This window comes from Chanodichthys erythropterus, chromosome 9 (assembly GCF_024489055.1).
Source record: "Chanodichthys erythropterus isolate Z2021 chromosome 9, ASM2448905v1, whole genome shotgun sequence".
NCBI classification, from domain to species: domain Eukaryota; kingdom Metazoa; phylum Chordata; class Actinopteri; order Cypriniformes; family Xenocyprididae; genus Chanodichthys; species Chanodichthys erythropterus.
The window spans coordinates 17,859,868-17,887,186 of NC_090229.1; the positions used below are offsets into that span (position 1 = coordinate 17,859,868).

Genomic DNA, 27,319 nt, shown 5'->3' on the forward strand with positions numbered 1-27,319 from the left:
TGGTGCTGCCTAGTGATTAAACAGCTTGTAACAAAAGGGTTGTATGTTCAAACTCTGCAGGTGAAGATCCTTGAACTGTCACCATGGTGCCCTTGAGCAACACACCTAAACCCAGGTTGTTCCCTCAGGACTGTCCTTGTACATTATTGGGCTGCTGTATAAGTGGCTTTGACAAAAGCCTCAGATAATTGATAATTAATTAAAGGACTGTTTGTCTTGAATATATATTTTACAAATATTTACTTATGCAAAATAATGTAGTTAAAGGATGATGTTGGAGCAGTGTCAGAAATTCACTTTTTTTATTAAAGGTCTCTTTTTGCACCTTGAAATTGATTTTATAGAATATAATATAATATGTAAAAGATGACATAAAACAACTGAGGAATTCACTTCAGGCCATTTTGTGTCTATTCTGCATTTTTTGCTTCTTTATTTTTTTTTGCTCCAAACCCTGCATGGTTAATTTTTGACCCTGATGCCAACTTATTATTTAATATCTGGAGACTCAATGAAAACTTTTGTAAAATCATTAAAGTATAAATTGTTATTTGAAGGTATATAACTAGGTATATTTTTAATATAGTAATTGTACACTCTACAAAATGCTGGGTTAAAAACAACCCAAGTTGGGTTGAAAATGGACAAACCCAGCGATTGGGTTGTTTTAACCCAACACTTTTTTCAGTGGTTGGGTTAAATGTTTGCGCAATGTGCTGGGCAGTTTTTATTTAAGTTTTATCGCTGGCTTAAAATGAATTCAAAATATGTTGGAAATTAACAATCAGACACATAATTACTAGAGGCAACAATAAAAATCAAATGGTGAACATTTATTAATAAGCAATTTAAAAATGTGTATTGTTTAATTATTCTTCATTAAACTTATTAATGTTCATTTATTAAACATATTAATAAATGTTCATTTCCAACATACTTTAGTTTCATTTTAAGCAAGCAATACAGTCATTTTTAAACAATCGTTGAGTTAAATAAAACTACCCAGCAGGTTGGGCAAACATTTAACCAAACTGCTGGGTTTGTCCATTTTCAACCCAACTTGGATTGTTTTTAACCCAGTATTTTTTAGTGTTTGGTATAGTTTTGCATATGATTATTTTTTATTTTACAGTAGAGTTTTCTAAAGGAATTTTCATCATTGAAAAGAAGGATGGGTTTTCAGTACTCTGGACAGTTCCTGTGGAAATACTCCTCCCCGCCTGTGATTTCAGCACCACGGACAGTGAATCTATATGTTGCTGTTAATGAGGCCGGGGCTAGTTGTCACACTTTTTGCTACAGGGAATATTTCATTATGAAAGTCAGTTTATGTATAGTCATATACTTTAAAGTCAGTATGAAGTGAAATTTAATCTCTTTTGCAGTCTGTGTGACAAGTAGACTGACTTTCGAATGCAGAAACATGATGTTTACAGGCTCCACCCATTGCAACAAAATACATTAACAACACATTACTGGCATGTTATAAATCTTATTGTTTCATTTTTTTATGTTTAATCAATGTCAACTTGATTTCTGGTGACATATGCTGGACTTCTCCAGTGATAGTCTGCATAAACTCTGCCCTTTTTTTTTTTTTTTTTACAAACGACTGCCAGCAGCTTGCATTCAGATCTGCCTTCAGCCAATCATTAACTGATGGACAGAACCATGTTCCCACCCTACTTTTCTCTTTTTTTCTTTTTTCATACACTTGAATGAACATCAAAATAAGGGAAAATAGGTCTGTTGCTACTTGTTTCATCACAACTGTAAAATAAGTTTTTTTAAACTATTACATTTTTCCACTGTCACTGACAAGAAAGGAAATGTATTTAACAAACTGTTCTATAGCAACATGCACCAAAAGTGAAATTAAGTGAAATTAAAACAGTAACATTTATGAAGAACTAAACATTTAACGCAAGAACAAAACTTCAGAATATATCACATATGACAATGTGCCTGAGTTGACATTTATGAAAAATAAATTAAATTAATATTATACTAGGATAGTCACAAACATTATTTTTAGACTGTGTTGAACTAAGCGTTTGAAACAAACATGCAATATCACTTCCAGCAAAAACAATCCTTTGTGTAAATAATTGGATGTTCGACGCAAAAGTTACTGAAATACGGTCTGTCACACATAGACTGACTTTCAAATGGAGAAACATAATGTTTAGAGGCCCCACCCTTTGCAACAAAATACATTAACAACACATTTACTGCCTTTGTGTTCATGTGATTCTAAAGGTGTGTGTTCTCCATTTTAATTTCTACCATTTTGTATTCGTGCACTTTGTTGCTTGACCGGGTTCTTAAACGTAACCTTCCTGATTTCTATGGCCATGTCTGTTTGATAATGCAATAGGACCTTGCATAGACAGACAGTCCCTATCAATAAACAAAGCATTGTTTACGTGCTTTACTTGAGTGGTGAATCAGTTACACCCACATTAGCACAAAATGGTGGTGTGGGCAGCAGCAGACACCTTCAGGCACACAATGCAATCTGAGATGTGACTTACGAGGGCTATTTTACACCAGAGCTTTACAGGAGAACTGCAGCCTATAATGCCTAGGTCTTTCTTCTCCCATCTGATCAAGCTCTATGTCTGGAATGAAGGAAACTGTGTTTTGTTTTCTTTTTTTCCACACATTAAAGACCTAATGCAAACTATATGTAATTAATAGAGGGAAAAGCATTTAAAATAATTAAAACACGTAATACTTATTGTCTGTTTGGGAAAATACGATTTTTAATACACCAAAAACACACTATACATTGAGGTTTACTTTTATAATAGATAACTATAAACAACATTTTATGTTCTGCTGGATTTATTTAGTTGAATTTTCACAATCTGTTTAAGACAGGCTTAATTTGATCCCAAACATAAGCAACAATGCTATATTGGATACCAGTACAGTGGTTCAATATTAATATTATAAAGCGACGAGAATATTTTTGGTGCGCGAAAAAAACAAAATAACGACTTATATAGTGATGGTCGATTTCAAAACACTGCTTCATGAAGCTTCGGAGCATAAATGAATCAGCGTATAGAATCAGCGGTTCGGAGTGCCAAAGTCGCGTGATTTCAGCAGATCCGAATCATGATTCGACACAAAATGTTCATAACACTACGAAGCTTCCTGAAGCAGTGTTTTGAAATTGGCCATCACTATATAAGTCGTTATTTTGTTTTTTGGCGCACCAAAAATATTCTCGTCGCTTTATAATATTAATATTGAACCACGGTACTCACGTGAACTGATTTAAATATGTTTTTAGTACCTTTATGGATCTTGAGAGAGGAAATGTCATTGCTGGATATGCAGACCTCACTGAGCCATCGGATTTCAAGAGGATGAACGGAGGTCTTATGCGTGTGGAATGGGATGAGGGTGAGTAATAAATTACATTATTTTATTTTTGGGTGAACTAACCCTTTAATGCATCCTTGCTGAATAAAAGTATTATTTTCTTTTGAAAAAAAAAAAAGTACTATTTTATTATTGTTGCAGCTCATTGTGCTAGTTGTAGAACATTTGGTATGTAAATTGTGGTTGGATTATTTATTGTTGCTTTTCTCACACTAGTTCCCAGAAGCACTATAAACACACACAAAATGAGTACACACTGCAGTGGAATACAGTAATGCTCAATTATTCTACACCACATCCTTGTTAAAACCCCTTGTTAGTGGATTCACAAAGTTGTTTTACAGAAAAGAGGGACCCTTTCCCTTGAGAAAATAGTTGTTATCCTCCGTTTGGAACCAGTTGCTCAAGTCTGTCCATACAGTGCACAGTATGCATGACATGAATTGAAGTGAATTGTCACTTCTGGTGTTGACCCTAATTCTGAGCCATTACATTAACAAAGGAAGCTTATACCCGCCTTCACAAAGCTGTTCCATTAATGAATGAGCAAAAGCATTCATAAACAACACGTGAATGGTTCAGACAGTCTGTGCCATTCAAAACAACAGACGCCATTTACACCTATACACATGGAAAACAGCAATCAAGCTGCAAATATTTGACTATTTGTTGAAACAATGCATTTTTTGCAAAGGCTGTGTGGGTTTATGTAAATATGAGAATGTATTTTAAAAAATAACCTAAATGTAAAAAAAAAAAATGAACTATACACAAAATTAACTATATTCCATTAAGAATTAAACAAAAAAAAAATCCCTGCATAACGAAAATGACAGTTTCTTGGAAATATAACAAAGTGTTAGATTAATAGTCATTGGAATACTCTGACTGAAATACACGATGGAAGTCTGAAATCATGCTGCAATTCAAATAAATGCATAGGCCTAATTGAAAAACGATAATAATGTAGTATAGTTATATGGGAATAGATATTTTCTGTTAAATAAATATCGTTGGATGTAATGTAACTTTGAAACTGCTAAGAACCATCCAATTTAATTGTGGCTTCACCTCAAACAGCCAAGTCAACCGACAGTAGGTCTACTTGCTTCACTTTTTACTCTGCGATGAAACGACACCAATCTCAAGCCAAAATTAAAAAAAAAAAAAAAAAAAACTTGAGTGAATTACCCGTTCTGTGGGCATTTCTTCTTTTCTCTTTAGTTCATCCAAAGGAGCATAAAAACAAAAAACTGAAACAATGTTGTGTATATGTCTAGTTTAGACGGGATGAATTCAGAGTCGTGAATTCACAAGAATGCCTGAATTATTGCTATTCTTGATTTCTACCGCAAGAGGTCGCTGCTTCCCGCGTGATGCGCCACGAGGCAACATAAAATAGTGCCGGGTAAAGATTGTCAAAAGTATAACCTTGGTTTGACTGACACTATAGGCCCATTTTCAGAAATATACACAACCTTCCATAAACAGCTAAACAATGACCTGTTTAACCAACCTGGAAATTTCAGCGCTTGAATGATTGTGAGAAACTTTTCTCACTGGTCTGTAGAGAATAGAGATGCATATCTGTGTGTGGCATCCTGGGAAAATCGGTTATAAAATAGATGACAATCCAATAATGATAGGGAGTGAGTAAAGTAAATATTTACAGTAGTTCAATGCAGTGTTAATTCGCAGGTAGCATACTGTGAGAGGCAATCAATCACAGTACAGTCACAGGGAATGTTACAAAATAAACGACATGAGTAAGAGTTTTGAGAAAGCATTGCGCTGTTCAAATGGTTTTCTTTCGGGAAGTAAATTACCTGTATAACCTCTTTTATTTCATTTAAAAAAAAAAAAACAGATATGTTTAAAGGCTGACCTTATGGAGAGCAACAGCACTATGGTGGTTTGATTGTAATGCAAATGGGGTTAACTCTGTGTCCAGAGGGAGTGTGTTTCAGTCATGTATGTAAGCATTTGTGGCTTTAGCATGCTCAGGCAGGATCTCGCTGTACAAAGCTCTCTTCAGCACTCTGAAGTCTTTGTCTTTCTGCCAAAAAAGAAATAGGAGAAACAGATCTGTGGAAAGAAAAGGCCCAGTGCATAAAGGTTGGGAACTCACAACATAACTGCATGTATGGGCAGGATGGTGGAATGACTGCAGCTCAGGTGGGCTAAACACTCTGAAAAATGCAGTCGGGTGAGATTTTAGATTAGGGCAGGGGAGGGACTGTCGACAGGTGCTGACTCCTAGAGAGGAAACAAAAGACAGAGCAAGACTTGTTTGTGGATTCTAAAAGGATCCAGGGAAGGAAAAGTGGGATGGTGAAGTTCCAAAAGGATTTACAGTTGGGTTCAAAAGTCTAGTGATTTTGAATTTAGATTTTTTTGCATTATTATTAGTGTTTTTATTCTTCATTGCTAATGATATTACCAGCATGATAATTTGAGTGAAAATGTTGAATTGGAAAAATATTTGTATGCTTTAATGTCCACAGCATTTGAGCTCTGTAAGTTTGTGTAAAACCTGATGATCATGTTCTCCAGCATCTTAAAATTAGATGGAAACAATGTCACAAGTTTGCTTTCATTTTGATTTCATTAGGTCAGTTTCAACTGTTTCTGTTTCTCTTGTGTTACACCATTTAAAATATTTTCAAAATCCTACAACTTTATGAAATTTCAGATCAGAAACCCACACCAAAATATATACTATACTTTTATATAATACCCCGCCCCCCCCCCCCCCAATACTCTTATTCAGCAAATAAGAATATTATTATTCATAACAATGTTTTATTAATGTGATGCATCATTGATAAAACATTTATTAATATTATTATGAATATATTTATTTCTGAAAAGCTGAATTTCAGCACACAATCCTTCAGAAATCATTCTAATATGTTGATTTGGTGCTCAAGAAACTTATTATTATTATTATCAATATTGAAAACTGGTGTGCTGCTTATTTATTTATTTTTGGAAACAGATACATTTTTTTCAGTATTCAGTGGTTTTTCAGTATATATACAGCGTTTATTTGAAATAGAATGTTACGAAACATTTCTATTTCAAATAAACGCTGTTCTTCTGAACTTTCTATTCAGCTAAGAATACTGAAAAAATGTATCTCAGTTTCCAAAAATAAATAAATAAGCAGCACAAGAGTTTTCAACATTGATAATAATAATAATAAATGTTTCTTGAGCACCAAATCAACATATTAGAATCATTTCTGAAGGATCGTGTGCTGAAAATTCAACTTTTCAGAAATAAATATATTCATAATAATATTAATAAATGAATATTATTATTCATAACAATGTTAAAATATATTAAAATAGAAAATCATTATTTCAAATTGTAGTTTAAGCTCACAATTTCACTGTATTTTTGATCACTTAAATGTAGCCTTAGTGAGCATTGACTATTGATTATTATATTATATTATATTATATTATATTATATTATATTATATTATATTATATTATATTATATTATATTATATTATATTATATTATATTATATTTCAAGTTAATCATTTTCTGTGCAATTACACAATCCTACTGTATGTAAATGTAGTCTAACAAAGTAGCCTATTTTAGTATAATAGCAATTTTAAGTTTATAATGGCAGGAAATGTGTTTCTCAAGAACAGTGATAGTATAACAAGGAAACCATTCATCTCTCTGCCTGGCTGCACTGGCGTGTTGATACATGGAGAAAAGGGTAGATCCACATTACGACCTTATTGTTTTATTCTGAGCTGCCTGGCTGCCCGAGTAATTCAATTAGACATGTAAAGTCTCTGTGATACACATCTTTATGAAATCTAAACACCTCATGCCAGCTTAGATTAGTTTTTTTCACCAACATTGTTGTGTTTCACCATAAATTAATTTAATATACATTTTTTATTAATTTTATTTGCAATTTGATTTCAACTGTCAGATTTAGCCCATGTTGGGGGTGGTATGGTGGGGTGGGGGTGATAGACAGCAAGCAATTCACAGTTTTTTGTCCCCTCCCATAAGGCACCTGTGGTGGTAGGTCGTCTCATGCAGACAAAGACAGAAGGGAGGGGGTTGGCCTTCAACCAGCCAATAAGAAGGAAGAGAGGCATGTTCATGGAAAACACAGATCACTTGAGCCCAGTGAGCTCAACAATTCAAAGCTGAGTGAGGAACGATTCTGGCGCTCACAACTCAACTTGCACGGCTTAGAAAACGCTGAAGATTAGGAATGGCGGTCACTAATTTCCACTACATTACCCGGATGAGCAGTGGCTTCAAAGTTTACATCTTAGAGGGTAATTATCACATTTTATCTCTTAATATGTGTTTAAAAGAATTACATGATGTGTGCATGTTATAAGTGCATTATGTTCATTAGTAGAAGAAAGAAAATGTACTGTACAACTGGAATTTATTATGTTGACTATCTAGTCATTTTAATGTGCAAACTTAAAAATAAAGGTTACAAAAAGGGGTGATACCATAGAAGCACCATTTTTGGTTCCCAAGAGAACCTTTCAGTGAACAGTTCTAAAGAGAATCATTGTTGTTCTTAGTGTAAAGAACATTTTAATAATCAAAAGAACCTTTTTCCACTATAAAGAAAGTTTTGTGCAATGGAAAGCTTCCATGGATGTTTACAGTTCTGCATGGAAAACTTTATTTTTAAGAGTGTATATTCTTCAGTGTTCATTTTATTCATGTAGCTTATTCATATTTAAACATCTAAATGTATTACATTCACATACACATATTCAAAGGGTTTCAAATAAGAAAAGAGGCTGGAAAAACCACTGACAAAAATTGTGATGCCCTGTTATTTTGAAGGCTAGTTGAGGAGAGTTGGGATGAAGACATGTTTGATATGTGTTTGAGGCTGCAAATGAAAGAGATAAGAAAAAGGATGTGGGTCTGTTATTTTGTCTTTAATCTCCCCTAGAAAAATATCCCTCCCTGAGGCACTAAAAATCAGTCATCAGTCAAGGTTTAAGGTGTGGTTTACACCCAATCCCCCATCCACTGTCATGCAAAGTCAACCTGCCTTGTCACAGTCCACTGCTTAGGAGATTTTTGAGTGTGTGTAAGTGAAAGAGGGTTCTGCCAACAATGCCCCCTCATCATCCAAGCCATTTGAGCATTTGGTAAACGTTATCCGCTTGAAGTCTGATAGCGCCTAACGCTACACTTCATTCATGCAATGGTAAAATACCTCAGATGTTAATCACCAATCAAATCAACACAGGTCCCGACTGGTCTAATATGTGGTTGATTTGATATCCACAGCCCATGATCTTGTTTTTACTACTTCTACAATATTTAGCAAGAGTCAAATGATTGGCCATACAATCTAAACTGATTGTGGTAATGATACATTAGAGTTACTTTAAGTTATAGGTTGCACAAAGTCTCTGCAGTGAATCAAGAGGATGTTGTGAAATCCTATTTCCTAAGAGCCAATATTAATGGTCAAAAGCAGTTTGAATGTTAATATGTTCCATACAATGCTATGGGCAGGTATACCTAACCTGGTTCAAAACAAGACCTAAACTTTGTAAATTAAAAAAAAAAAAAAAAAAAAAGTGTTTTTTATTATTATTATTATGCATTATCAGTTGAGTATTTATTCATTTATTTTTTTAACTAGGATTTTTTTTTTTTTTTTTTGTCTGGAGATGTACAGTAGCCTACATAGGCATACATGCACACATTCCATACTTTCAGTATAGACAATCTGTTTTAGTGAGTGAAAAGTACTGTTTCACTGTTTATCTAATGATCAGTTTTGCTGTTTAAACAAAAACAGCAAAACTGATCATTTTGAGACTATAAATTGTTAATGAGCTTTTAATGAGCTTTAAACCATTATCAGTTGCAGCATGTTTAATGAAAACACCTTGGCATGACACTGTTGCTGATATTAGCATGTGAATGGTGATGTGTATTTCAGTTTGGATTAGTCTGTTACTATCGTTATGTTGGGTAAACATTCTGTGAGCCACATGCTTTAACCTACGAAGCCTGTTTTGCCCCTCAAAGCAGTATGAACAACAAGCCAGTGAGATATTCATTTGTTCACTGATGTCGTTTTTTTTTTTTTTTCAAATGTTTTCCAACATTTGAATGACATTTACCGTTAGTGGTGAATCAGCTGGGTAGTTCTACAGTAATACTCACAGAGCCAGTTGATCTTGCTCTGCCACTTAACGGAGTTTACATTTAACGGTGGCCCAACAACGTTTTTTCCCACAATTAAGATACACACGCAGTGATGCAATTCCAAGGATTAAGAGTCAGTTGTTTACTTGTTTGCCACACCTTTTCACAAGTAAGGGAATCGGTGACTGGCAATGACCGTGTGAGCACCCTGCAGCGATGTCATTTGTCATATCTGAAGTCACACGGGTTTGTGTTCATCTTTTCACAGGACAGCCCAATCTGAGGAGTGAAGACAGATTTCGCCACATGACGAGTGACAGAGTGCGGATGCGCCCTGCACATCCAATAAAGCGCAAACACAGTTCAGAGAGAGGACGGACACTTGAAGAGAGGTAATCAACCTTGTACCTTCCAACATGGAAGCAATAACCAGTAGAATAAGAGGGACTGAAGAGGAGTTAGTTTGGTCATTTATTTTTGAACTTTGTGTTTCAGAAGAGAGAGGGCCCTTAGCAAGAGCCTGTCCAGCGGTTCCCGCAGATCATCTGGGTTCAGTATTCCCGAAAGCCCCACATCCACATGGAGCCCAACGGCCAGCCCTACTCACCTGATCCCCAGCCCAGTGTACTCCACCCCAGTCATGGATGAGCCTCTTGCCCTGATCAAGAAACCACGCCCAGAACCAGAGAAAGCAGAAAGCCAAAACAAAGCCACAACAGTCAGACAAATACAGGTGCTTATTACTACTGTTAAATGATTATGGCATGTTTTTATATTAAAATGTAGTGTTATTAGTGTTAGTAATAAAATGTGTTAATATACATAACAATATATAGCCTTAATATAAGCAACAAAATATAACCTTTAATTATAATCAGGGATTGATATTAACGGCCGCCAAATGCAGGTGGATTTAAGTGCCAGATGCCTTTCTATGTTTAAAGTGAATGTAAACAGTTGAGAAAGAAACCGCATGTGAAACAGTCTTAAAGTGACAGCAGCCTAATATACCTGCTGCTAAATTATGTGGCTGGTGAGCAAAAAAAGTTGATGTCAACCCCTAATGTCATATATATATACTTTTTTAACGAATATTTAAATATATCAATATTATCAACATTATCTGGGAAGTAATACTGTAGCATTTAAAAATAAGTGTTAAAAATAATTGTAAACATAATTGATTACAAATAATATTAATAATATTGTGCATTTATATATATATATATATATATATATATATATATATATATATATATATATATATATATATATATATATATATTAAATGTGTGTATATATACATTAAAAAGTATAACATTTTAAATATATATATATATATATATATATATATATATATACACATATACATATATATATACACACACACACACACATATACACATTTAAATGTATCATACAACTAATATTGAAATGTTTAAACACACCACCATTGTCTGTGAAATTATATTGTACCATTTAAATGTAATTATTAATAAACATTAGAAAACAATAGTAATACAAATTGTTAACAGTCATTAAATATAAATAATAATAATACATCAAATAAATATATAATATAATTTTTTTATATTTTTAAATAATATGTATGTATATATATATATATATATATATATATATATATATATATATATATATAAATAAATCCTATCCTGTGTATCAGTATCTACATTATCTATGTAATAATACTGTAGTAAAGTCTGTAAATATTACCAGTCATAAGTACTGTGTATACCAGACATTAGCCAAACAGTGTTCAAAGCTACATGCTAATCCATAAATAAAAGACCAATTTGTGCTTGTTCCATCCTCTCATCCTACATGCTGGCTGAACACGTTCTGTGCATTATACCATCCACCTCTTAGAGTCTATCCTGAGGCCACCGCAGTCTGTTCATCCTCACTCACTGTCTGTGAGACACAACATAATGCAGGAAGGCACTTTTGTGTTCCTGAGAGAGTGGCTCTTTAGAGTGTGGACAGGCCTCTGCCTGTCTCAGATATGCAATCCAGCCGGATTCAGGGAGAAAATGTGAGCAATGGGTGGAGGAATGTTGTCAACAAGTCTCAACACACCAGTGCTGTTGTTGACCTGATAGTGGCATTAGGGCTGAGGGAGAACCAGTCTAGAACCACCAACATAATTGTCCATCTTTCCCTTTTAGTTTCCCATCTTTCCATCAATTTTATTCATTAGCTATTCCGAAAGCTCCATTATAGATGGGTAAAAAAAAAAACTTTGTGGCTACAAGGATTTGCTGACCTTTGCTGTCTTTTTCAGATACGGCCATCTGTCATCACTTGCGTTTCCTCTGCAACAAGATCAACCAAGAAAGACTGCTGTGATCACTCCACTAGTAAGTCAAAAGATGCAAATAATCTTGGCATGCTTCCTTTAACATGTCTGTGCAGATTTTTGAGCATCATCATCTGATTTATCTCCACTTTGTCTCTACAGTTGTTACCCAGCACAGTTATGATCACGTCGAAGAGCATTTCCAGAGGAGTCTCGGGATGAATTACCACAGAGCCGCCTCCATTAGCGTGTCTGTAGATGACCACTTTGCCAAAGCGCTGGGTGATAAATGGCTCCAGCTCAAAGCTTCATCCTCCTCCTGCCATTCCTCCTGTTCTTCGTCTTCTTCATCTCCACCCTGCAGTCCAACCTTCATCCACTCACCCGGCAACAGCCAGAGTCCCAAAAGGGCCTGCAAAGATTCAGTCAGTCCTTCCACAACCACACCCAACTTATGGTCTGAGAAATGAAGAAGAGAAAGAAATGAGATGTACATATGACAAAACGGACTTAAAATGCATGTGTAGGCCCATGTGTTTCTGCTGTAAAAAGCCAAAGGGAGACTGTGCGATTGTGAGTTGTTGCAACTGTTGTTAACCCTCGATGAGCAAATGAGGAATTGTTCAATTGTCTTTTAAAGGGAGATACTCAATGTTTGACCATTTTTGGATCGTTTCACTGTAGCTAAGCATTGTTGGAGATGGCTTTGTCATTGGTTTTTTTGGTTGCCACTGGTTTTTATTTGTTGACTGTGATTGCACTGATTGTTGCTAATAACATTTCATAGTCTGTTGGAAGCTTTCTTCTGATAATATGTGCATATTTATATTGGACAGTGTACCAAGATCTTGTAACCTAACAGGAGCACTGAGCAAAACAGACCAAATCACTTGGTCAGAAAGTTTCATGTTTTTCTAGAAAACAAATGCTTGAAAAAAAGAGGTGGGTAACTGTTTGGCATCTCTATATGGGCTATTGCTGTTCATTTCAATCCATGTGTAAATTTCAAGCTTTTATACTATTGTACATATTTGTAATAAACACATTTTTTAAATGCATTCATTGTAGATTTTTTTATATATTTAGTAAAAATCTATCCCAAAATGCACATTCCCAGTCTTGTTGTATATGAATAATCAGCATTGAGGTCAAAAGGACACATTCAATTTGACATTGTTACGAAATATTTCAATTTTAAATAAATGCTGATCATTTGAACTTTCTATTCATCAAAGAATATTGAAAAATGTAACCACAAAAATATTAAGCACAACATTGATAATAATAAGGAATGATTCTTGAGCATCAAATGAACATATTAGAATAATTTTTGAAGGATTATGTGACACTGAAGAGTAAATATATGTATATATAAAAAAAATATTTTAAATTGTAATAATATTTCACAATATTACTATTTTTTACTGTATTTGATCACATAAATGCAGCCTTGGTGACTGAAGATAAGACTCTTCTTTCAAACCCCCCCCAAATTTAACGGTAGTGTACGTTATTCCACAGAAAATTATATTTGTCTTTGTAATCTTTCATCAGACTTCAGGTAATAACTTGCTCTGCCACTTTTCACTTTTAATCACTTCATGATGGTTAAACTGTGTCATTTCATTACCCCACAGAAAATAATTTAAACTCTTTAAATATGTTAAAAGCAAGCAAAAATACACAGTTATGCACAGTTATGGACAACATTATGGGCCAAACTATTTTCTGACGTAATTAACATCTGTATTTTACATGGAATATTTCTTTTGTATGCACAGAAACGGCTTTAATGAAGTAGACTGAGATTCAGTCATCAATAGGTCTTTAAGGTCTTCTCTTGCTAAATGCTTTTGCACATGCTAGGATCATACAGTAGTTGATTTTTTTTTTTTTCTTCAGCAGAAATCAATAAATCAAAATGTTGTGTGTTTATGTAAATGATCGTTATGGGAGGGTAAAATTAGTCAGGGCATTATAAAAAAAAAACTTGTGTCATCATTTTAGAGGCCAGATTCAAGTGTTTACCAGTACTTATACATAAGCTTACCTTGCCAGCAGCCAAACTGCAAATTTGACCTTTTTAGATTGTTTATGATAAATAGGAAATAGTTGGAAAACAACTTCCATGCTTGCTAAAAAACAAAACAAAAACATATCAACTGCCAGTTAGATCAGATGCAAAACTTGTCAATCACAAGATCAGGTTCAAGAAGCTGAGAAACAGGTTTGAATGAAGATTTTCTGGCACAAAGGTACTGTAAAAGCCATTGAACAGAGTTCAAAGAAGTCCTGTTGCCAAAAGCCCTGCCTTCTATACTCTTTTGCAGGCTTGACTGGCCTTATACAGGGGAGAGTCTAGTGTTTCTCAGAGAACAAAATGACTCATGCTCAGTGGCTCAGATCTCAAGGTGTTGCAGTAACATGATGTCCTTCTGGAATGTGGACACCTCAAGGCAGCTTTAAGTCACATGAAAAGTTAGTATAGATGACATCATTGTCTAGCAGACCAGATCTGCACAAAATGTAAGCATCAAGATTAACAATACTATCAACATCATGCTACTTTGATTTGATTGCTTCATACCTTTGAATGATTTTATGCCACATAAGTACAAACGTTAGCAATATGGGAAACACTTTGCAATAATGTCCTATTAGTCAACGTTTGTTATTGTATTAACTATCATTAACAATGAGCAATACGTTTATACAGTAATTATTAATGTTTGCTATTGGTAATAATTTTTAAACTATTTAAGAATATTTAACTATTTATGATTATTGTTAACTATGTATCAAAAATAGTTCATTGTTAGTTCATATTAGCTTAAAGGGTTAGTTCACCCAAAAATGAAAATTCTGTCATTTATTACTTACCCTCATGTCGTTCCACACCCGTAAGACGTTAATCTTCGGAACGCAAATTAAGATATTTTACTTGAAATCCGATGGCTCCGTGAGGCCTCCATAGGAAGCAATGTCACTTCCTCTCTCAAGATCCATAAAGGTACTAAAAACATATTTAAATCGGTTCATGTGAGTACAGTGGTTCAATATTAATATTATAAAGCGATAAGAATATTTTTGGTGCGGCAAAAATAACAAAATAACGACTTATTTAGTGATGGCCGATTTCAAACACTGCTTCATGAAGCATCAGAGCACAGTGAATCCGTGTGTCGAATCTGCTGTTCGGAGCGCCACAGTCACGTGATTTCAGCCGTTGGCAGTTTGAAACGCGATCCGAATCATGATTCGACACACTGATTCACTTGTGCTCCGATGCTTCATGAAGCAGTGTTTTGAAATCGGCCATCACTAAATAAGTCGTTATTTTGTTATTTTTGGCGCTCCAAAAATATTCTCGTCGCTTTATAATATTGATGTTGAACCACTGTGCTCACATGAACCGATTTAAATATGTTTTTAGTACCTTTATGGATCTTGAGAGAGGAAGTGTCATTGCTCCCTATGAAGGCCTCACGGAGCCATCGGATTTCAAGTAAAATATCTTAATTTGTGTTCCGAAGATTAACGAAGGTCTTACGGGTGTGGAACGTCATGAGGGTAAGTAATAAATGACAGAATTTTCATTTTTGGGTGAACTAACCCTTTAAGTCCATTAAATAATATTAACAGTTTTTATTAAAGACACCCCATGTGAATAGGGTAAAAAACAAAAAAAAAAAACTAATAGATATCACCATACTTCCCTAGATGATTGATTACATTGAGTATTGCAAACATTTTTTGTATTACAAGTTTTCTGAAATGTTATATTTATATTTGCAAATGAGACGTTATCTAATTAAAGATGCAGTCCATAAGTTTTGCCTCTTTGTCACCATCTCTGTTTGAAACCTGTAATTGCAGTTATTTGTGGAATTATCATCTTTACGTGGGTTGTGCATCGGCACGGCTCCTCATGTTTTACTTGGGAATCACAGATTGTAGTCTTGTAAGAATGACCAAAGTAAGAATTTTCACCAGAAAATGTCATCTGAACAAGTAAGTAACAAATCTGCCACTTTTGTTCTGACCAACTGAGAAAAAAAGCAATAAATCGCACTGCCAGTGGTGATTAAATCTAACGATCACTTAGCTTTGATCACGTCAAACTATGCAAATTATTGTTATACTTTGTTCTCAAATTGTTAATGTTAACAACATCAGCATTGTGTGACTATGTATTTAGTGTGTATTAGCATTACCTGTAGATTTCAATTTCTGTTGCCACTCTGCAGCACTTTTGCTTTTGACTATGGGTGGAGATTCAGTTGTCACTGATGATTACCATTTGGACTTTTCTGGATTACAATCCGCAATCAAAATGATAAGTTTAATTATTGCAGCTGCTGTGAGAAAAGTCTATAAATGATCCGCCGTCTGTAGCATCCTCCACATGCCATATTAGCTGGTACTCCTTCTCTATGTAATGATGCAAAGACGATAGGCGACATGCTTGAATTTCCCACGAAAACCCAACAATAACAACAGAATTAGAAAACATTATTACAAGCTTACCGTTGTGAATCGGGCTAAGGTAAGGAGATTTGAACACTGGCTGGTTGTACTTGCTCAAAAAATTATTTTGAATAATTTTTAACCAAAAAAAGTAATGGACTGCAGCTTGCACTAATTTGCATACATTTATAGAACAAAAATCTGAAAATTGGATGAAGTCATGTTCAAAAATCTTATTTAATTTGACATATTAGTGCCAAAGGTTTTTACAGAGGGATTTTTGGATATCTCTTTTTATCACTCCATAAATCAGAATATACTGTCAACAGCCAGAAAAAAATTAATTTTCTTCATTTTTTAGTAATAAAATGTTGTATAACGTCAGGAAAAGTATACAACAAACCCCTCTGTAAAAACCTTCAGAATATAGATAGGAATAAAACTGTAAAGTTTGGTGTATGTAAGTTTTACTGAGATTTCTGCCTCAATGTAGGAGAAAAAACTCATTTTGAGAAAACGGCCTTTAAAAATATATACTGTAATCAAAATATACAGATGCAAATAAAGTGCTATAAAAAACACAAAAAGTGTGTTTTAGATGTTTTCTTTCCACTAAAAAAAAACACTTTATGACAATCCAAAAAGCCCAAAATCTCAAAACACAGATGCATGAAACATGCAAAAAAAAAAATTTGCCTGTAGTGTCTTGCCTTAATAAATGCTATTTTTATTGTTAGTTCATGTTAACTGATGTAGTTACGTTAAAAGATGGAACCTTGAAAATTACTATAGCATTAGAAGAACATTTTATTGTGCTTTTATAGTTCGGGAGACTTAATGGAGATTATTTATGTTTCCTATTATCTATTTTGTCTCAGATATCATTGCTAAATAATCCATTAGAAGAAATAAAAATAGAAACTTGAAAAACCTGACAGCGAGACAACTGTTGACAGACAGAAAAATAATGTTGAGCATTGTTAGAATTTTGTGGTCTAATGGGTTTTTTTGATGAAAAATTAGAAATCTTATGGGTTGATATTGAAATTTTTTACTTCTGATTGCAGACTTCTGAGCATAATGTGAGACATTATTGACATATCTTCTAAAACTCTATACATGTGACATTACTGTCAGCAATGTTTTAATCTCATTACAGTTTAGGAGAAACAACTGACACATTAAAGAGTTTTCTTTCATTATACAAAGTGTGCAATGTGTCAAAAATGTGAATGTGAATGAGAATTAAGCCTAAAATCATTGACTCATATTGTGAATAACGCATTATTAAATACATTTATAAAGCTAATATTTGTTACTGTAAGTAGCATCACCATTCTTTTTCTGTAGCTGAAGCTCTAAATATTCATTTTTGCTCTGTTATCATGCATGTCAGCTCTGCTGTAATGGAGCCCCATCCCTCAGGCTACACATACTGTGGCTTCTTGTGGAGTGTACTTTTAAGTCAAAGGGAGGGGGTCTGCGTAGGAGGCTCTGAAATCAGAATATCATCCTTCAACAATAATCACGATTTGAATCAGCATTTAAAATGGATCAAATGTTTTCATGAGGTTTTCAGAGGAGAAGCAAACTTTTAAAAGGCCGCACCCTCCTATCCATGTCAAAGCATGTGTTGAAACAGATCCCTTTTGACATCAGTCATTGCCTTACATTTTATATTCATTTCAGGACTAGGGTGGTACTCTAAACAAGATTACTAAAATAGCAAAGAAATAATTCACATTTTCCAATGCAATGCAAAATATAATTGTAAACAAATGTTAGTTCTGGCCCTCCAATTGGATGGACCTTTTCATATTTTAAGGGGTTGTTATTTCCTCCAAAAGCAAAAGAAAAAAATTCCACGATAGTGTTTCCAAGACTTTACAAAATAGGGGAGGAAAAATAGAGAGATTTATTATGTAAAATGTCAAATTTACCTCAGCCATTGTTTTAGAAACACCCTAGCAACAGTGATATAAAACATTACACTCTTAAAAATAAAATAAAATAAAAGTTACAAAAACGGGTTTTCATAGTGATGCCAAAGAAGGACTGTTTTTGTTCCCCAAAGAACCTTTCAGTGAACAGTTCTTACAGGAAACTTTTGTTTTCTTAAGGTGATGATACACCTTAAGATATCCAGAGAGAAATTTGTTGCCCATTCCCAATGGGAAAGTGCCCAAGCAACATTGAAGTGACATGTGACATGTGGCCAAGTATGGTTACCCATACTCAGAATTTGTGCTCTGCATTTAACCCATCCAAGTGCGCACACACAGCAGTGAACACACACACACCTGCATCAGTGGGCAGCCAATGCTGCGGCGCCCGGAGAGCAGTTGGGGGTACAATGCCTTGCTCAAGTGTCTCACCTGGATATTCACTCCCCTCACCAACAATCCCTGCCGGACCTGAGACTCAAACCCATGACCTTTGGGTTGCAAGTCCGACTCTCTATCCATTAGGCCACGACTGCCCGGCAACATTGCTCAAAAAGTTGCCCCATGCATCATCACCTTCAGGCCCTGTTTAAACTAGTGCGTTTTTGTTTAAAATGGTGTCTGTTGTTTAAAATGAAAACAATCCTCGTCTACACTGGCATTTCCACAGCGTTTCAGAAACAATCTCTGTCTACACTACACAGCCGAAAATGGTTGTGTAAACAGTTGCCTCTTGCGCATGTAGGCAGCTCCAGTATTTAAAAAAGAAAAATGCGTAGTTTATCTGGACAGTGGGTGCTAAAAATTACAACAATGCCAGCGGAGATTGCAGTTCGGTATCATTGTTTACACGGTCATCTAAGTTCCCTTTCGATACTTCACTCGTACTGCGTATGGGGGAAAAGTCTCCCTTTTTCCCCGCTACTGAAGCCTTTTCAATAACGCAGTGCAGCTGCATCGTCATTGGTTCACTCATTGCAAGTCGTTGAACCAATGACGGCGCGGATTTGCTGCACAGCCTATGGCGACAAAGCGCGTGAACTTTCCCGCCGAAATGGGCGGAGAAAGGCCCTATATAAGTGAGCATTTCTCCATAGGCAACTCAGTCCTTTCTCCTTCAGCGACGACTCTTCTTCTCGCAGAAGCCTGCTCACCTGGAAAGAAGCTTGCCGCCTTGGAAGAAGCTCTGCCGCCGTCGAAGAGGCCCTGCAGCGGACCCAGCTGAGTCGACGACTGGCTCATCCTAGCCAGCTCGCGGTCGGAGTTGGAGCACCACAGATCCGTGCTTCTCAGCCACCTGCAGTGTCTGGGTCTCAGGGTCAATTTAGCCAAGAGCTCGTTGCTTCCCACTCAACGTATCTCGTTCCTGGGTGCAGTTCTCGACTCTGTCAGTATGACGGTAGTAGTCTCGTCAGAGCGCGCTCTGACCATTCAGCAGCTCGCGGCCTCCGTCAAGAACAAAGCTTACCTCCCTCTGAAGCTGTTCCAGAGGTTGCTAGGGCTGATGGCTTCCGCCTCCCCGGTGCTGCAGCTAGGCCTGCTACGAATGCGGCCTCTTCAGTACTGGCTGAAATTTCGGGTCCCTCCTCACGCATGGCGGCACGTCCGCTTGCGCCTCAAGGTCAATCAGGCCTGCGTAGCAGCCCTGAGGCCCTGGACGAACCCCTCTTGGTTCAGTCTTGGAGTACCTCTACAGGCGGTGTCACGGAGGACGGTGCTTTCCACGGATGCGTCCAACCTGGGTTGGGGCACTCTGTGCGAGGGCAGTCCGGCCTTCGGCTCGTGGTCCCACAAGGAAAGCCATCTGCACATCAACTGCCTCGAGATGCTGGCAGTGATTCAAGCCCTACAGGCCTTTCAGGCTCATTTGACGGATCGCCACATCTTAGTCCAATCGGACAGCATGACAGTGGTGTCATATATCAACCGCCAAGGAGGTCTTTCGTCCAGCCGCCTATGCGCCCTGGCGAAACGACTGCTAGAATGGGCTTCTTCACGGGTTTGGTCGCTCAGAGCGACCCTTATTCCCGGAAAGAACAACCTGGGAGCAGACATGCTGTCCCGGAGCAACGTCCCCTCAGACGGGTGGACGCTCCATCCCCAGATAGTTCACACCATTTAGGAGTTATTCGGGAAGGCAGAGGTAGACCTCTTCGCCTCTCAAGACAGCTCTCATTGCCCAATTTATTTTTCGAAGAAGGAAGATGTGCTGGCTCACTCTTGGCCCAACACCCTTCTCTACGCTTTTCCCCCGGTCGCTCTGATCCTCCAGGTGATCAGGCGTGTCAGGGAAGACAGGCACAAAGTTCTGTTAGTGGCCCCGTTCTGGAGGTGCCAAGTTTGGACCTTGGAGCTATTCAGGCTTTCCACGAAAGCCCCCTGGCCGATTCCTCTGAGACGCGACCTCCTCTCTCTGGCTAACGGAACAATCTGGCACCCACGGCCAGAGCTGTGGGCTCTGCACCTGTGGTCTCTCGACGGGAGCCTTCTGGCCTCCCCGAGAACGTGCTAAAAACCATTTGTATGTAGCAGCCATTGCAGCGTTTCACGCTCCTATTGCTGGCCAGTCTGTAGGTCGGAACAACCTCGTTGTTAGGTTTCTAAGGGGTTCCAGGTTGTTGCATCCACCACGGACCCCTACGGTTCCTTCCTGGGATCTCCATTTGGTCCTCAGAGCTCTAAAGGGCCCGCCCTTTGAGCCACTGCGCCAAGCAGACCTTAGGCCCCTGACACTTAAAACCGCCCTGCTTCTTGCACTGGCGTCGATCAAGCGTGTTGGCAATTTGCAGGCCCTTTCTGTTAGCCCTGCATGCCTCGAGTTCGGGCCAGACGACTCTAGAGTCGTGCTGAAACCTAAGGTGGGCTACGTTCCCAAAGTGCTTTCTACACCTTTCAGATCGCAGGTCATTTCGCTCTCTGCGTTTCCCCCTATGCCGGGCGATCAGGAGCAAGAATTACTTTGCCCTGTGAGGGCACTGCGCATTTACATTGAGCGATCACAACCCTTCCGGCAGTCTGATCAGCTCTTTGTTTGCTTTGGCGGCCGCACCAAAGGGTTTCTGGTCTCAAGGGCTATCACGCTCTGTTATTCCTCGGTGGGGACCCCTTGCCCCATAGGGGTAAGAGCCCACTCCACTAGGGGTATGGCCTCATCTTGGGCCTGGTCCAGTGGAATTTCCATTAAAGACATTTGTGAGGCGGACGGCTGGTCCTCGCCGTCCACTTTTGCCAGATTTTATCAGTTGGACATTCCGGCCTTACAGGCTCGGGTCCTCTCGGCGTAATTACGCAGCCATCAGAGTTCTGCGTTTTACGCAAAACCCGGGAGTCTCTCCCTCATAGTGCACAAGGGTTACGGCGGCTTCGGCCTTCTCACTTGACACTCGGTCCCCTCGCGGTGTCCGGTCAAGTCCAGTCGTTCCCCAGCAGTGGCACGGTGTGGTTGAATTCGTTCCCCCATACGCAGTACGAGTGAAGTATCGAAAGGGAACTTAATCGGTTACTAAACGGAACCTCGGTTCCCTGAGATACGGAACAAGTACTGCGTTACTTGCCGTGCCACTAGTCTGCGGCTCAGTGTCGTCGCTTCAGTCGATATGGCCTGAGTTGCCTATGGCGAAATGCTCACTTATATAGGGCCTTTCCCCGCCCATTTCGGTGGGAAAGTTTGCGCGCTTTGTCGCCATAGGCTGCGCAGCAAAGCCGCGCCGTCATTGGTTCAACGACTTGCAATGAGTGAACCAATGACGATGCAGCTGCACTGCGTTATTGAAAAGGCTTCAGTAGCGGGGAAAAAGGGAGACTTTTCCCCCATATGCAGTACTCGTTACGTATCTCAGGGAACCGAGGTTACATTTAGTAACTGATTAAGATACCCAGAGTGAATGTGGGCAGCCACACCATTGTTTTCAAAAGTTTCCGTTTTGGCCCGATTATACTAAAACACAACCCCCATGTTTTCAATCTAAAACAGACTCTGCAGCTTTTTCGAAAGTTTCCGTTTTCAAGGTTCGAAAACGCTGGCATAGTGTAAACGACAGGCATAACTGTAGCAAAACTTTTATTTTAAAATGAAAATACACTAGTGTAAATATAAAAACTTAGTGTGAATATAAATACCTAAAAAAACTTTTTTTTAGGTGTGATGCAATGGTTCTTTATGGAACTGTCATGGAATGACAATAAAGAAGCTTTATTTTTAAGAGTCTATATATAAAATTAACTGACATTTTTGACCAAATTTCATTGATTTCGTTGAATTATTTGTTTGTTGACTGAAGAAAGGCTTTAAATACATAGACAGTATTAGAGATTTCTTGAATAAGAAAGCTAAAGATATTAAACATAAACAAATCAGCCCAGCCAACAAAAGTTTTTGAGCTTTACAAAGAATTTATTTGATATTTGTATACCCGATTGTAACCATATTCTAATTTTAGATTATTACCCCCTGAAACTTTCATTTATTTTTTCTTGTTCTTTTTTCTTCTCGTGTTTTATTTTTGTATGCAGATGGTGATAAGTGAGTATTTTTATGAGTGAGTCATTGAATCATTCATGCAACCGATTCATTCAAACACACTGATTAATTGATTGCTCAGAGATGTTCAACTCTTCTGTGGCTTAGTTTGAAACTCTTTTGATCCGATGAAGGATAAAATGTAATTGTTAATATTGTGTCTAAAATGTAAGTTACACTATCTTCTTGTTTATTAAACTGTTGTGTAAAAGAAAATCTAGCAACCAGGCCTATACCATGATGGTAGTTGACTAAACTCAGCATTACGGGACTAGTTTAGAGTTGAGAAAAAGTGTGACATGAATCATGAACAGCATGCCTTGAAACATAAAGAAACTGTGATTCACTTCTCACAAGAAAGTCAGCATGATACAATTAAGTGATTAAGAGAGTGAAGAATATGAAGTATATAAATGTATTTACGCAGCAAGGAGAAAATATCTAGCTATATATAATTTAGTTTATGTAATTGATAAATATATATATATATATATATATATATATATATATATATATATATATATATATACGAGACTCGAACATGTAAGCATAAATGTAGTGATTTTTTATAGTGATTATCTATTGATTATAAATCGTATTTATATTACATAATCACAGGTTCTCTCTGTTTTAAGAAATGTGATTGGCTGATGTCACACTTTTATGTGCACAAAGCCTGAGTTGACAGAAAAACTTGATGATCAGCATCATGGTACCAACAAAGCCTGATTGGATTGGTTTAGTTTTGTCAACTCAAAACTAATAACCCTGAGTTTGTTCAACTAACATCACGGTACTGGCCCCAGGTTAGCCATGAAGCGCAAGTTACTATGGTGAACACAGCTAAAAGCCATGGTGCCTAAAACCCAGGGTTGGCCCTAAAACATACCTGGCTATCCACCTAAACCAGCTTCATGGTATAGGCCCCTGTTTACATTCGAATGTGGTTAGAGTTGTGGGTGATATTTTTATTCATTTATATTAGACAGATTGCACGTTATAATGTCAGAATTGCAAAATATAAACTCACAATTGCAAGAAAAAAAGCCAGAATTGTGAGTTTATGTCTCGCGTTTTTTCTCAGAATTGTGAGACATAACATATAATTAATATAATTAAGTATATGTAAAGGGATAGTTCACTCAAAAATGAAAATTCTGTCATCATTTACTCCCACTCAAGTAGTTCCAAACTTGTATACATTTCTGTATTAATCTCCTGTGTGAGTTTCTTTGATTGATCTATGATTTGGAAGAATGTTTGTAACCAAGCAGCTCTCGCCCCCATTTACTACCATAGTAGGAAAAATAAATACTATGGTAGTCAATGCGGGTGAGATCTGTTTGGTTACAAATATCCAAATATCTTATTTTGTGTTCAGCAGAACAAAGAAACTCATACAGGTTTGGAACAATATAAGGGTGAGTAAATGATGACAGAATTTTTATTATTGGGTGAACTATCCCTTTAATTCTAAAGTCCAAAATTCGAGATATAATTTTGCAATTCTGACATTAAATACTGAATTTTAAATTAGCACACCAAAACGTGACTTATTAGACTTTTGTGTCCAAACTTAGCAAATGCAAGCATGTCCTTAGCTATTTTTATTTACTGTTCGGAAAGAAGCTTCATATAGTCAAAACCTTCTGAGTGATGCAGACTCGACCTTTATGTGTTCTTGAGCACTCCCTGCATTATTCCAGTAATGAAGTATTCATGCTTCTGACTCACTTCCGTAGGATTACAGTTCAAAAAGACATTCAACCAAACCTTCACATTCCCACCTTCACAGGTCTGACAGACAGGTAAGTCAGCACCATCACAGTCTGTGACACATCAACTGTCTGCACCCTTTCTCCCTGCTCCTCAGGCTTGGCTGCGTTACTAGGGAGGCCAGGCAACATCTGCGATTTATTCACATTAGGAGGACGTTGGTGGACTAGTCATTTCGCTGCTTTCTGTTTCTCGCATCTTTCTTTTCATTTTCTTCCCTAAAGGCACTTAAGTCAGGGCAGCACAAGCCAAGGCTTTAGTAAGGGATTTTTTTGGGGGAAGGAACCTCACCATGCAGGCCACAGCAAGTCTTTTGGGTCACACACACACACAACATATGCACACATACACATGCAGACATTCCTCACTTCTGAGAAAATTGCATTGAGTGATCCTACCAATCCTGTTTGGCAAGGGAATGGAGGGAGGGAAGGGGTGGATGAAGGAGCGACAGATGGAGGAAAAAATGAGGAGAGATGTACTGATAGACAACATGTTCCTTGTGAACTACTTTTAAGGGGTTTATTTGCATGTTGAATCAGGTTTAACTGTTACAGTTAAGTTTTTTTTTTTTTTCTTTTCTTTTTTTACCATGGGAATAATCTCTATTATGCTGTTAGTTATTTTGAGAATCTAACAAGGAAATAGTGGGAGAAAAACAAGCCTATGGAAATGCATACAAAGTTCACGCTTTGCTTGTATTTAGGTGCTATAGCAAATATTTTGCTATAATTTGCAAAATATTTTCACATGAATAAGTGAGGCCTAATGCATTCTGTTTATTAATTAATGGGATTTGAAGCCGGTTACAAAGATATGGATCAAGTTCAGAGAGCATATAAACTTTGAACATAGATTACCTCCCTATATGACTAAATTATTGAGTTTATAAATATCAGTATAGGTAATTGCATAAAGATTATGGACAATATAAAATGATAGTCTCTATTTTAGTTTCTATTTTTTTTTTCTCCTTTGTTTTATTGATTATGTAAGATTGAATATTAAAAACATTCAAATGTAATATAACTTCTTTTCTTTTTTTTCAAATGTGCACAATAAATGGTTTGATTATGAGATTTAAATCTAGAACAAATTATCACTAAACACACACATTTGTTTTATTATCATGTTGGGGACTTCCCATTATATTGTTTTTATACTGAACTAATGATATTTCTATCACTAACCCATAAACCTAACCTTCACATAAACCTTTTTAATATTTAGATTTTTTCTTCTCATAAGGACACTTGCTGGTCGCCACAGCGTAGGTTATTTTAGGTTTTACTGACCTTATGGGGCACTTGCCCCACCTCTGCTTTAAAAATAGCATATGTGGGTAGATTCAAAGCAGAGGTGAAATAATTAATGATGAATTTGTGTTTTACTGGCATCTAGTGGCCATTATTTCAATTGATTTGTGTTCATGCGTTTTCACTGAAAGCTGATAACCAAAGAGGTAAACAGCTGGGAATTCGTTTTTTTTTTTTTATTATTTCAAGTGAGTGGCGTAGTGGTTAAAGATCTGGTGTAGTAACCAAATGTTGTAGGTTGTGCATCCACAAAGAATGACTTATAAACCATCACCATTTTGTCAAAGCAATGTGTACAATGTAGGCCTAAATGTCTGTCACTAGAAAAATGATATCAGTCCATCATGACTCAAGATTTAGTTCATAAACTGTAATCTGCTTTTTGCTGAACCAAAGCCAGAGCATTGCACCTATACTACTTGTGGAAAAAAATGAAACTGGCGCCGCGTTACTTAACGTTCGTTAAGTTGAATAGGGAAGGCGTAGGACATACAGCGCAAGCGTTTTGAAGAATGCAGAAAACGGAAGCACGTGCAAGGCAATAATTTTGTGTTTATAAAGCATATACAGTTGTATTTTTTAGAAAATGATGGATCGTTTCGCTATATAAGACCCTTATTCCTTGTCTTGTATCGTTTTAAGCCCTTTGAAGCTGCACTGAAACTGTAATTTTGACTTTCAACCGTCTGGAGGCCATTGAAGTCCACTATAAGGAGAATAATCCTGGAATGTTTTCATCAAAAACCTTAATTTCTTTTCGACTGACGAAAGAAAGACATAAACATCTTGGATGACATGGTGGTGAGTAAATTATCAGGAAATTTTTATTTGAAAGTAAACTAATCCTTTAAAGATGCTAAAGAGGATGTTTTGTTTTATCCATTTTTTGCAATATTACTTGAAACTGTCTTTACTAACTGATAAAAGACTATTTATTAGGTGCACTGAAAGGAATAATATTAATATACATCATCTGTGCACGAGGTAGGGCCTTAAAAACATCAGCCAATCGTTTACGCGATTGGGCCTCTGGCTTGTCAATCACTGCCGTGACGTTCCTTGTGAGAGACGAGCGCGGCTGCGTGCTCCAGTAACTTTCCACACTCCACAGGCGCCGCATGCAGTGTTTTTGTCAGGAGACAGGAGTAACAACTGCAGATTATGAGTTACCTGCGGTGAGTCCGACATAATGATTCCACTAACACGACACAGCGAATGCCGGTGGTAAACACTCGTGTTCCAATACCCGTTCCAATACTTTTGGGAGGCGTTCCCTCGAAATGAGCTGTGAAGGAGGGGGGTTGTTCTTACGCATGCACTCATTTCAAAAACTCACTAACGGTCTTTGGTTTCTCAGTCGATGAAAAGATCCTCTTTAGCAGCTTTAAGTGTGCCATATGCATCAGACA

General features: G+C 37.0%; 1 protein-coding gene across 1 annotated transcript; it reads left to right on the forward strand.

Moving 5' to 3' along the window:
- The first annotated feature begins 7,552 nt into the window (after positions 1-7,552).
- On the forward strand, positions 7,553-12,925 carry vgll4l (vestigial like 4 like). Its single transcript, XM_067393731.1, has 5 exons — positions 7,553-7,711; positions 9,841-9,964; positions 10,068-10,305; positions 11,875-11,950; positions 12,052-12,925. The coding sequence occupies exons 1-5, from the start codon at positions 7,645-7,647 to the stop codon at positions 12,357-12,359; spliced, it is 813 nt and encodes a 270-aa protein (XP_067249832.1). The 5' UTR covers positions 7,553-7,644; the 3' UTR covers positions 12,360-12,925.
- The last annotated feature ends 14,394 nt before the right edge of the window (positions 12,926-27,319 follow it).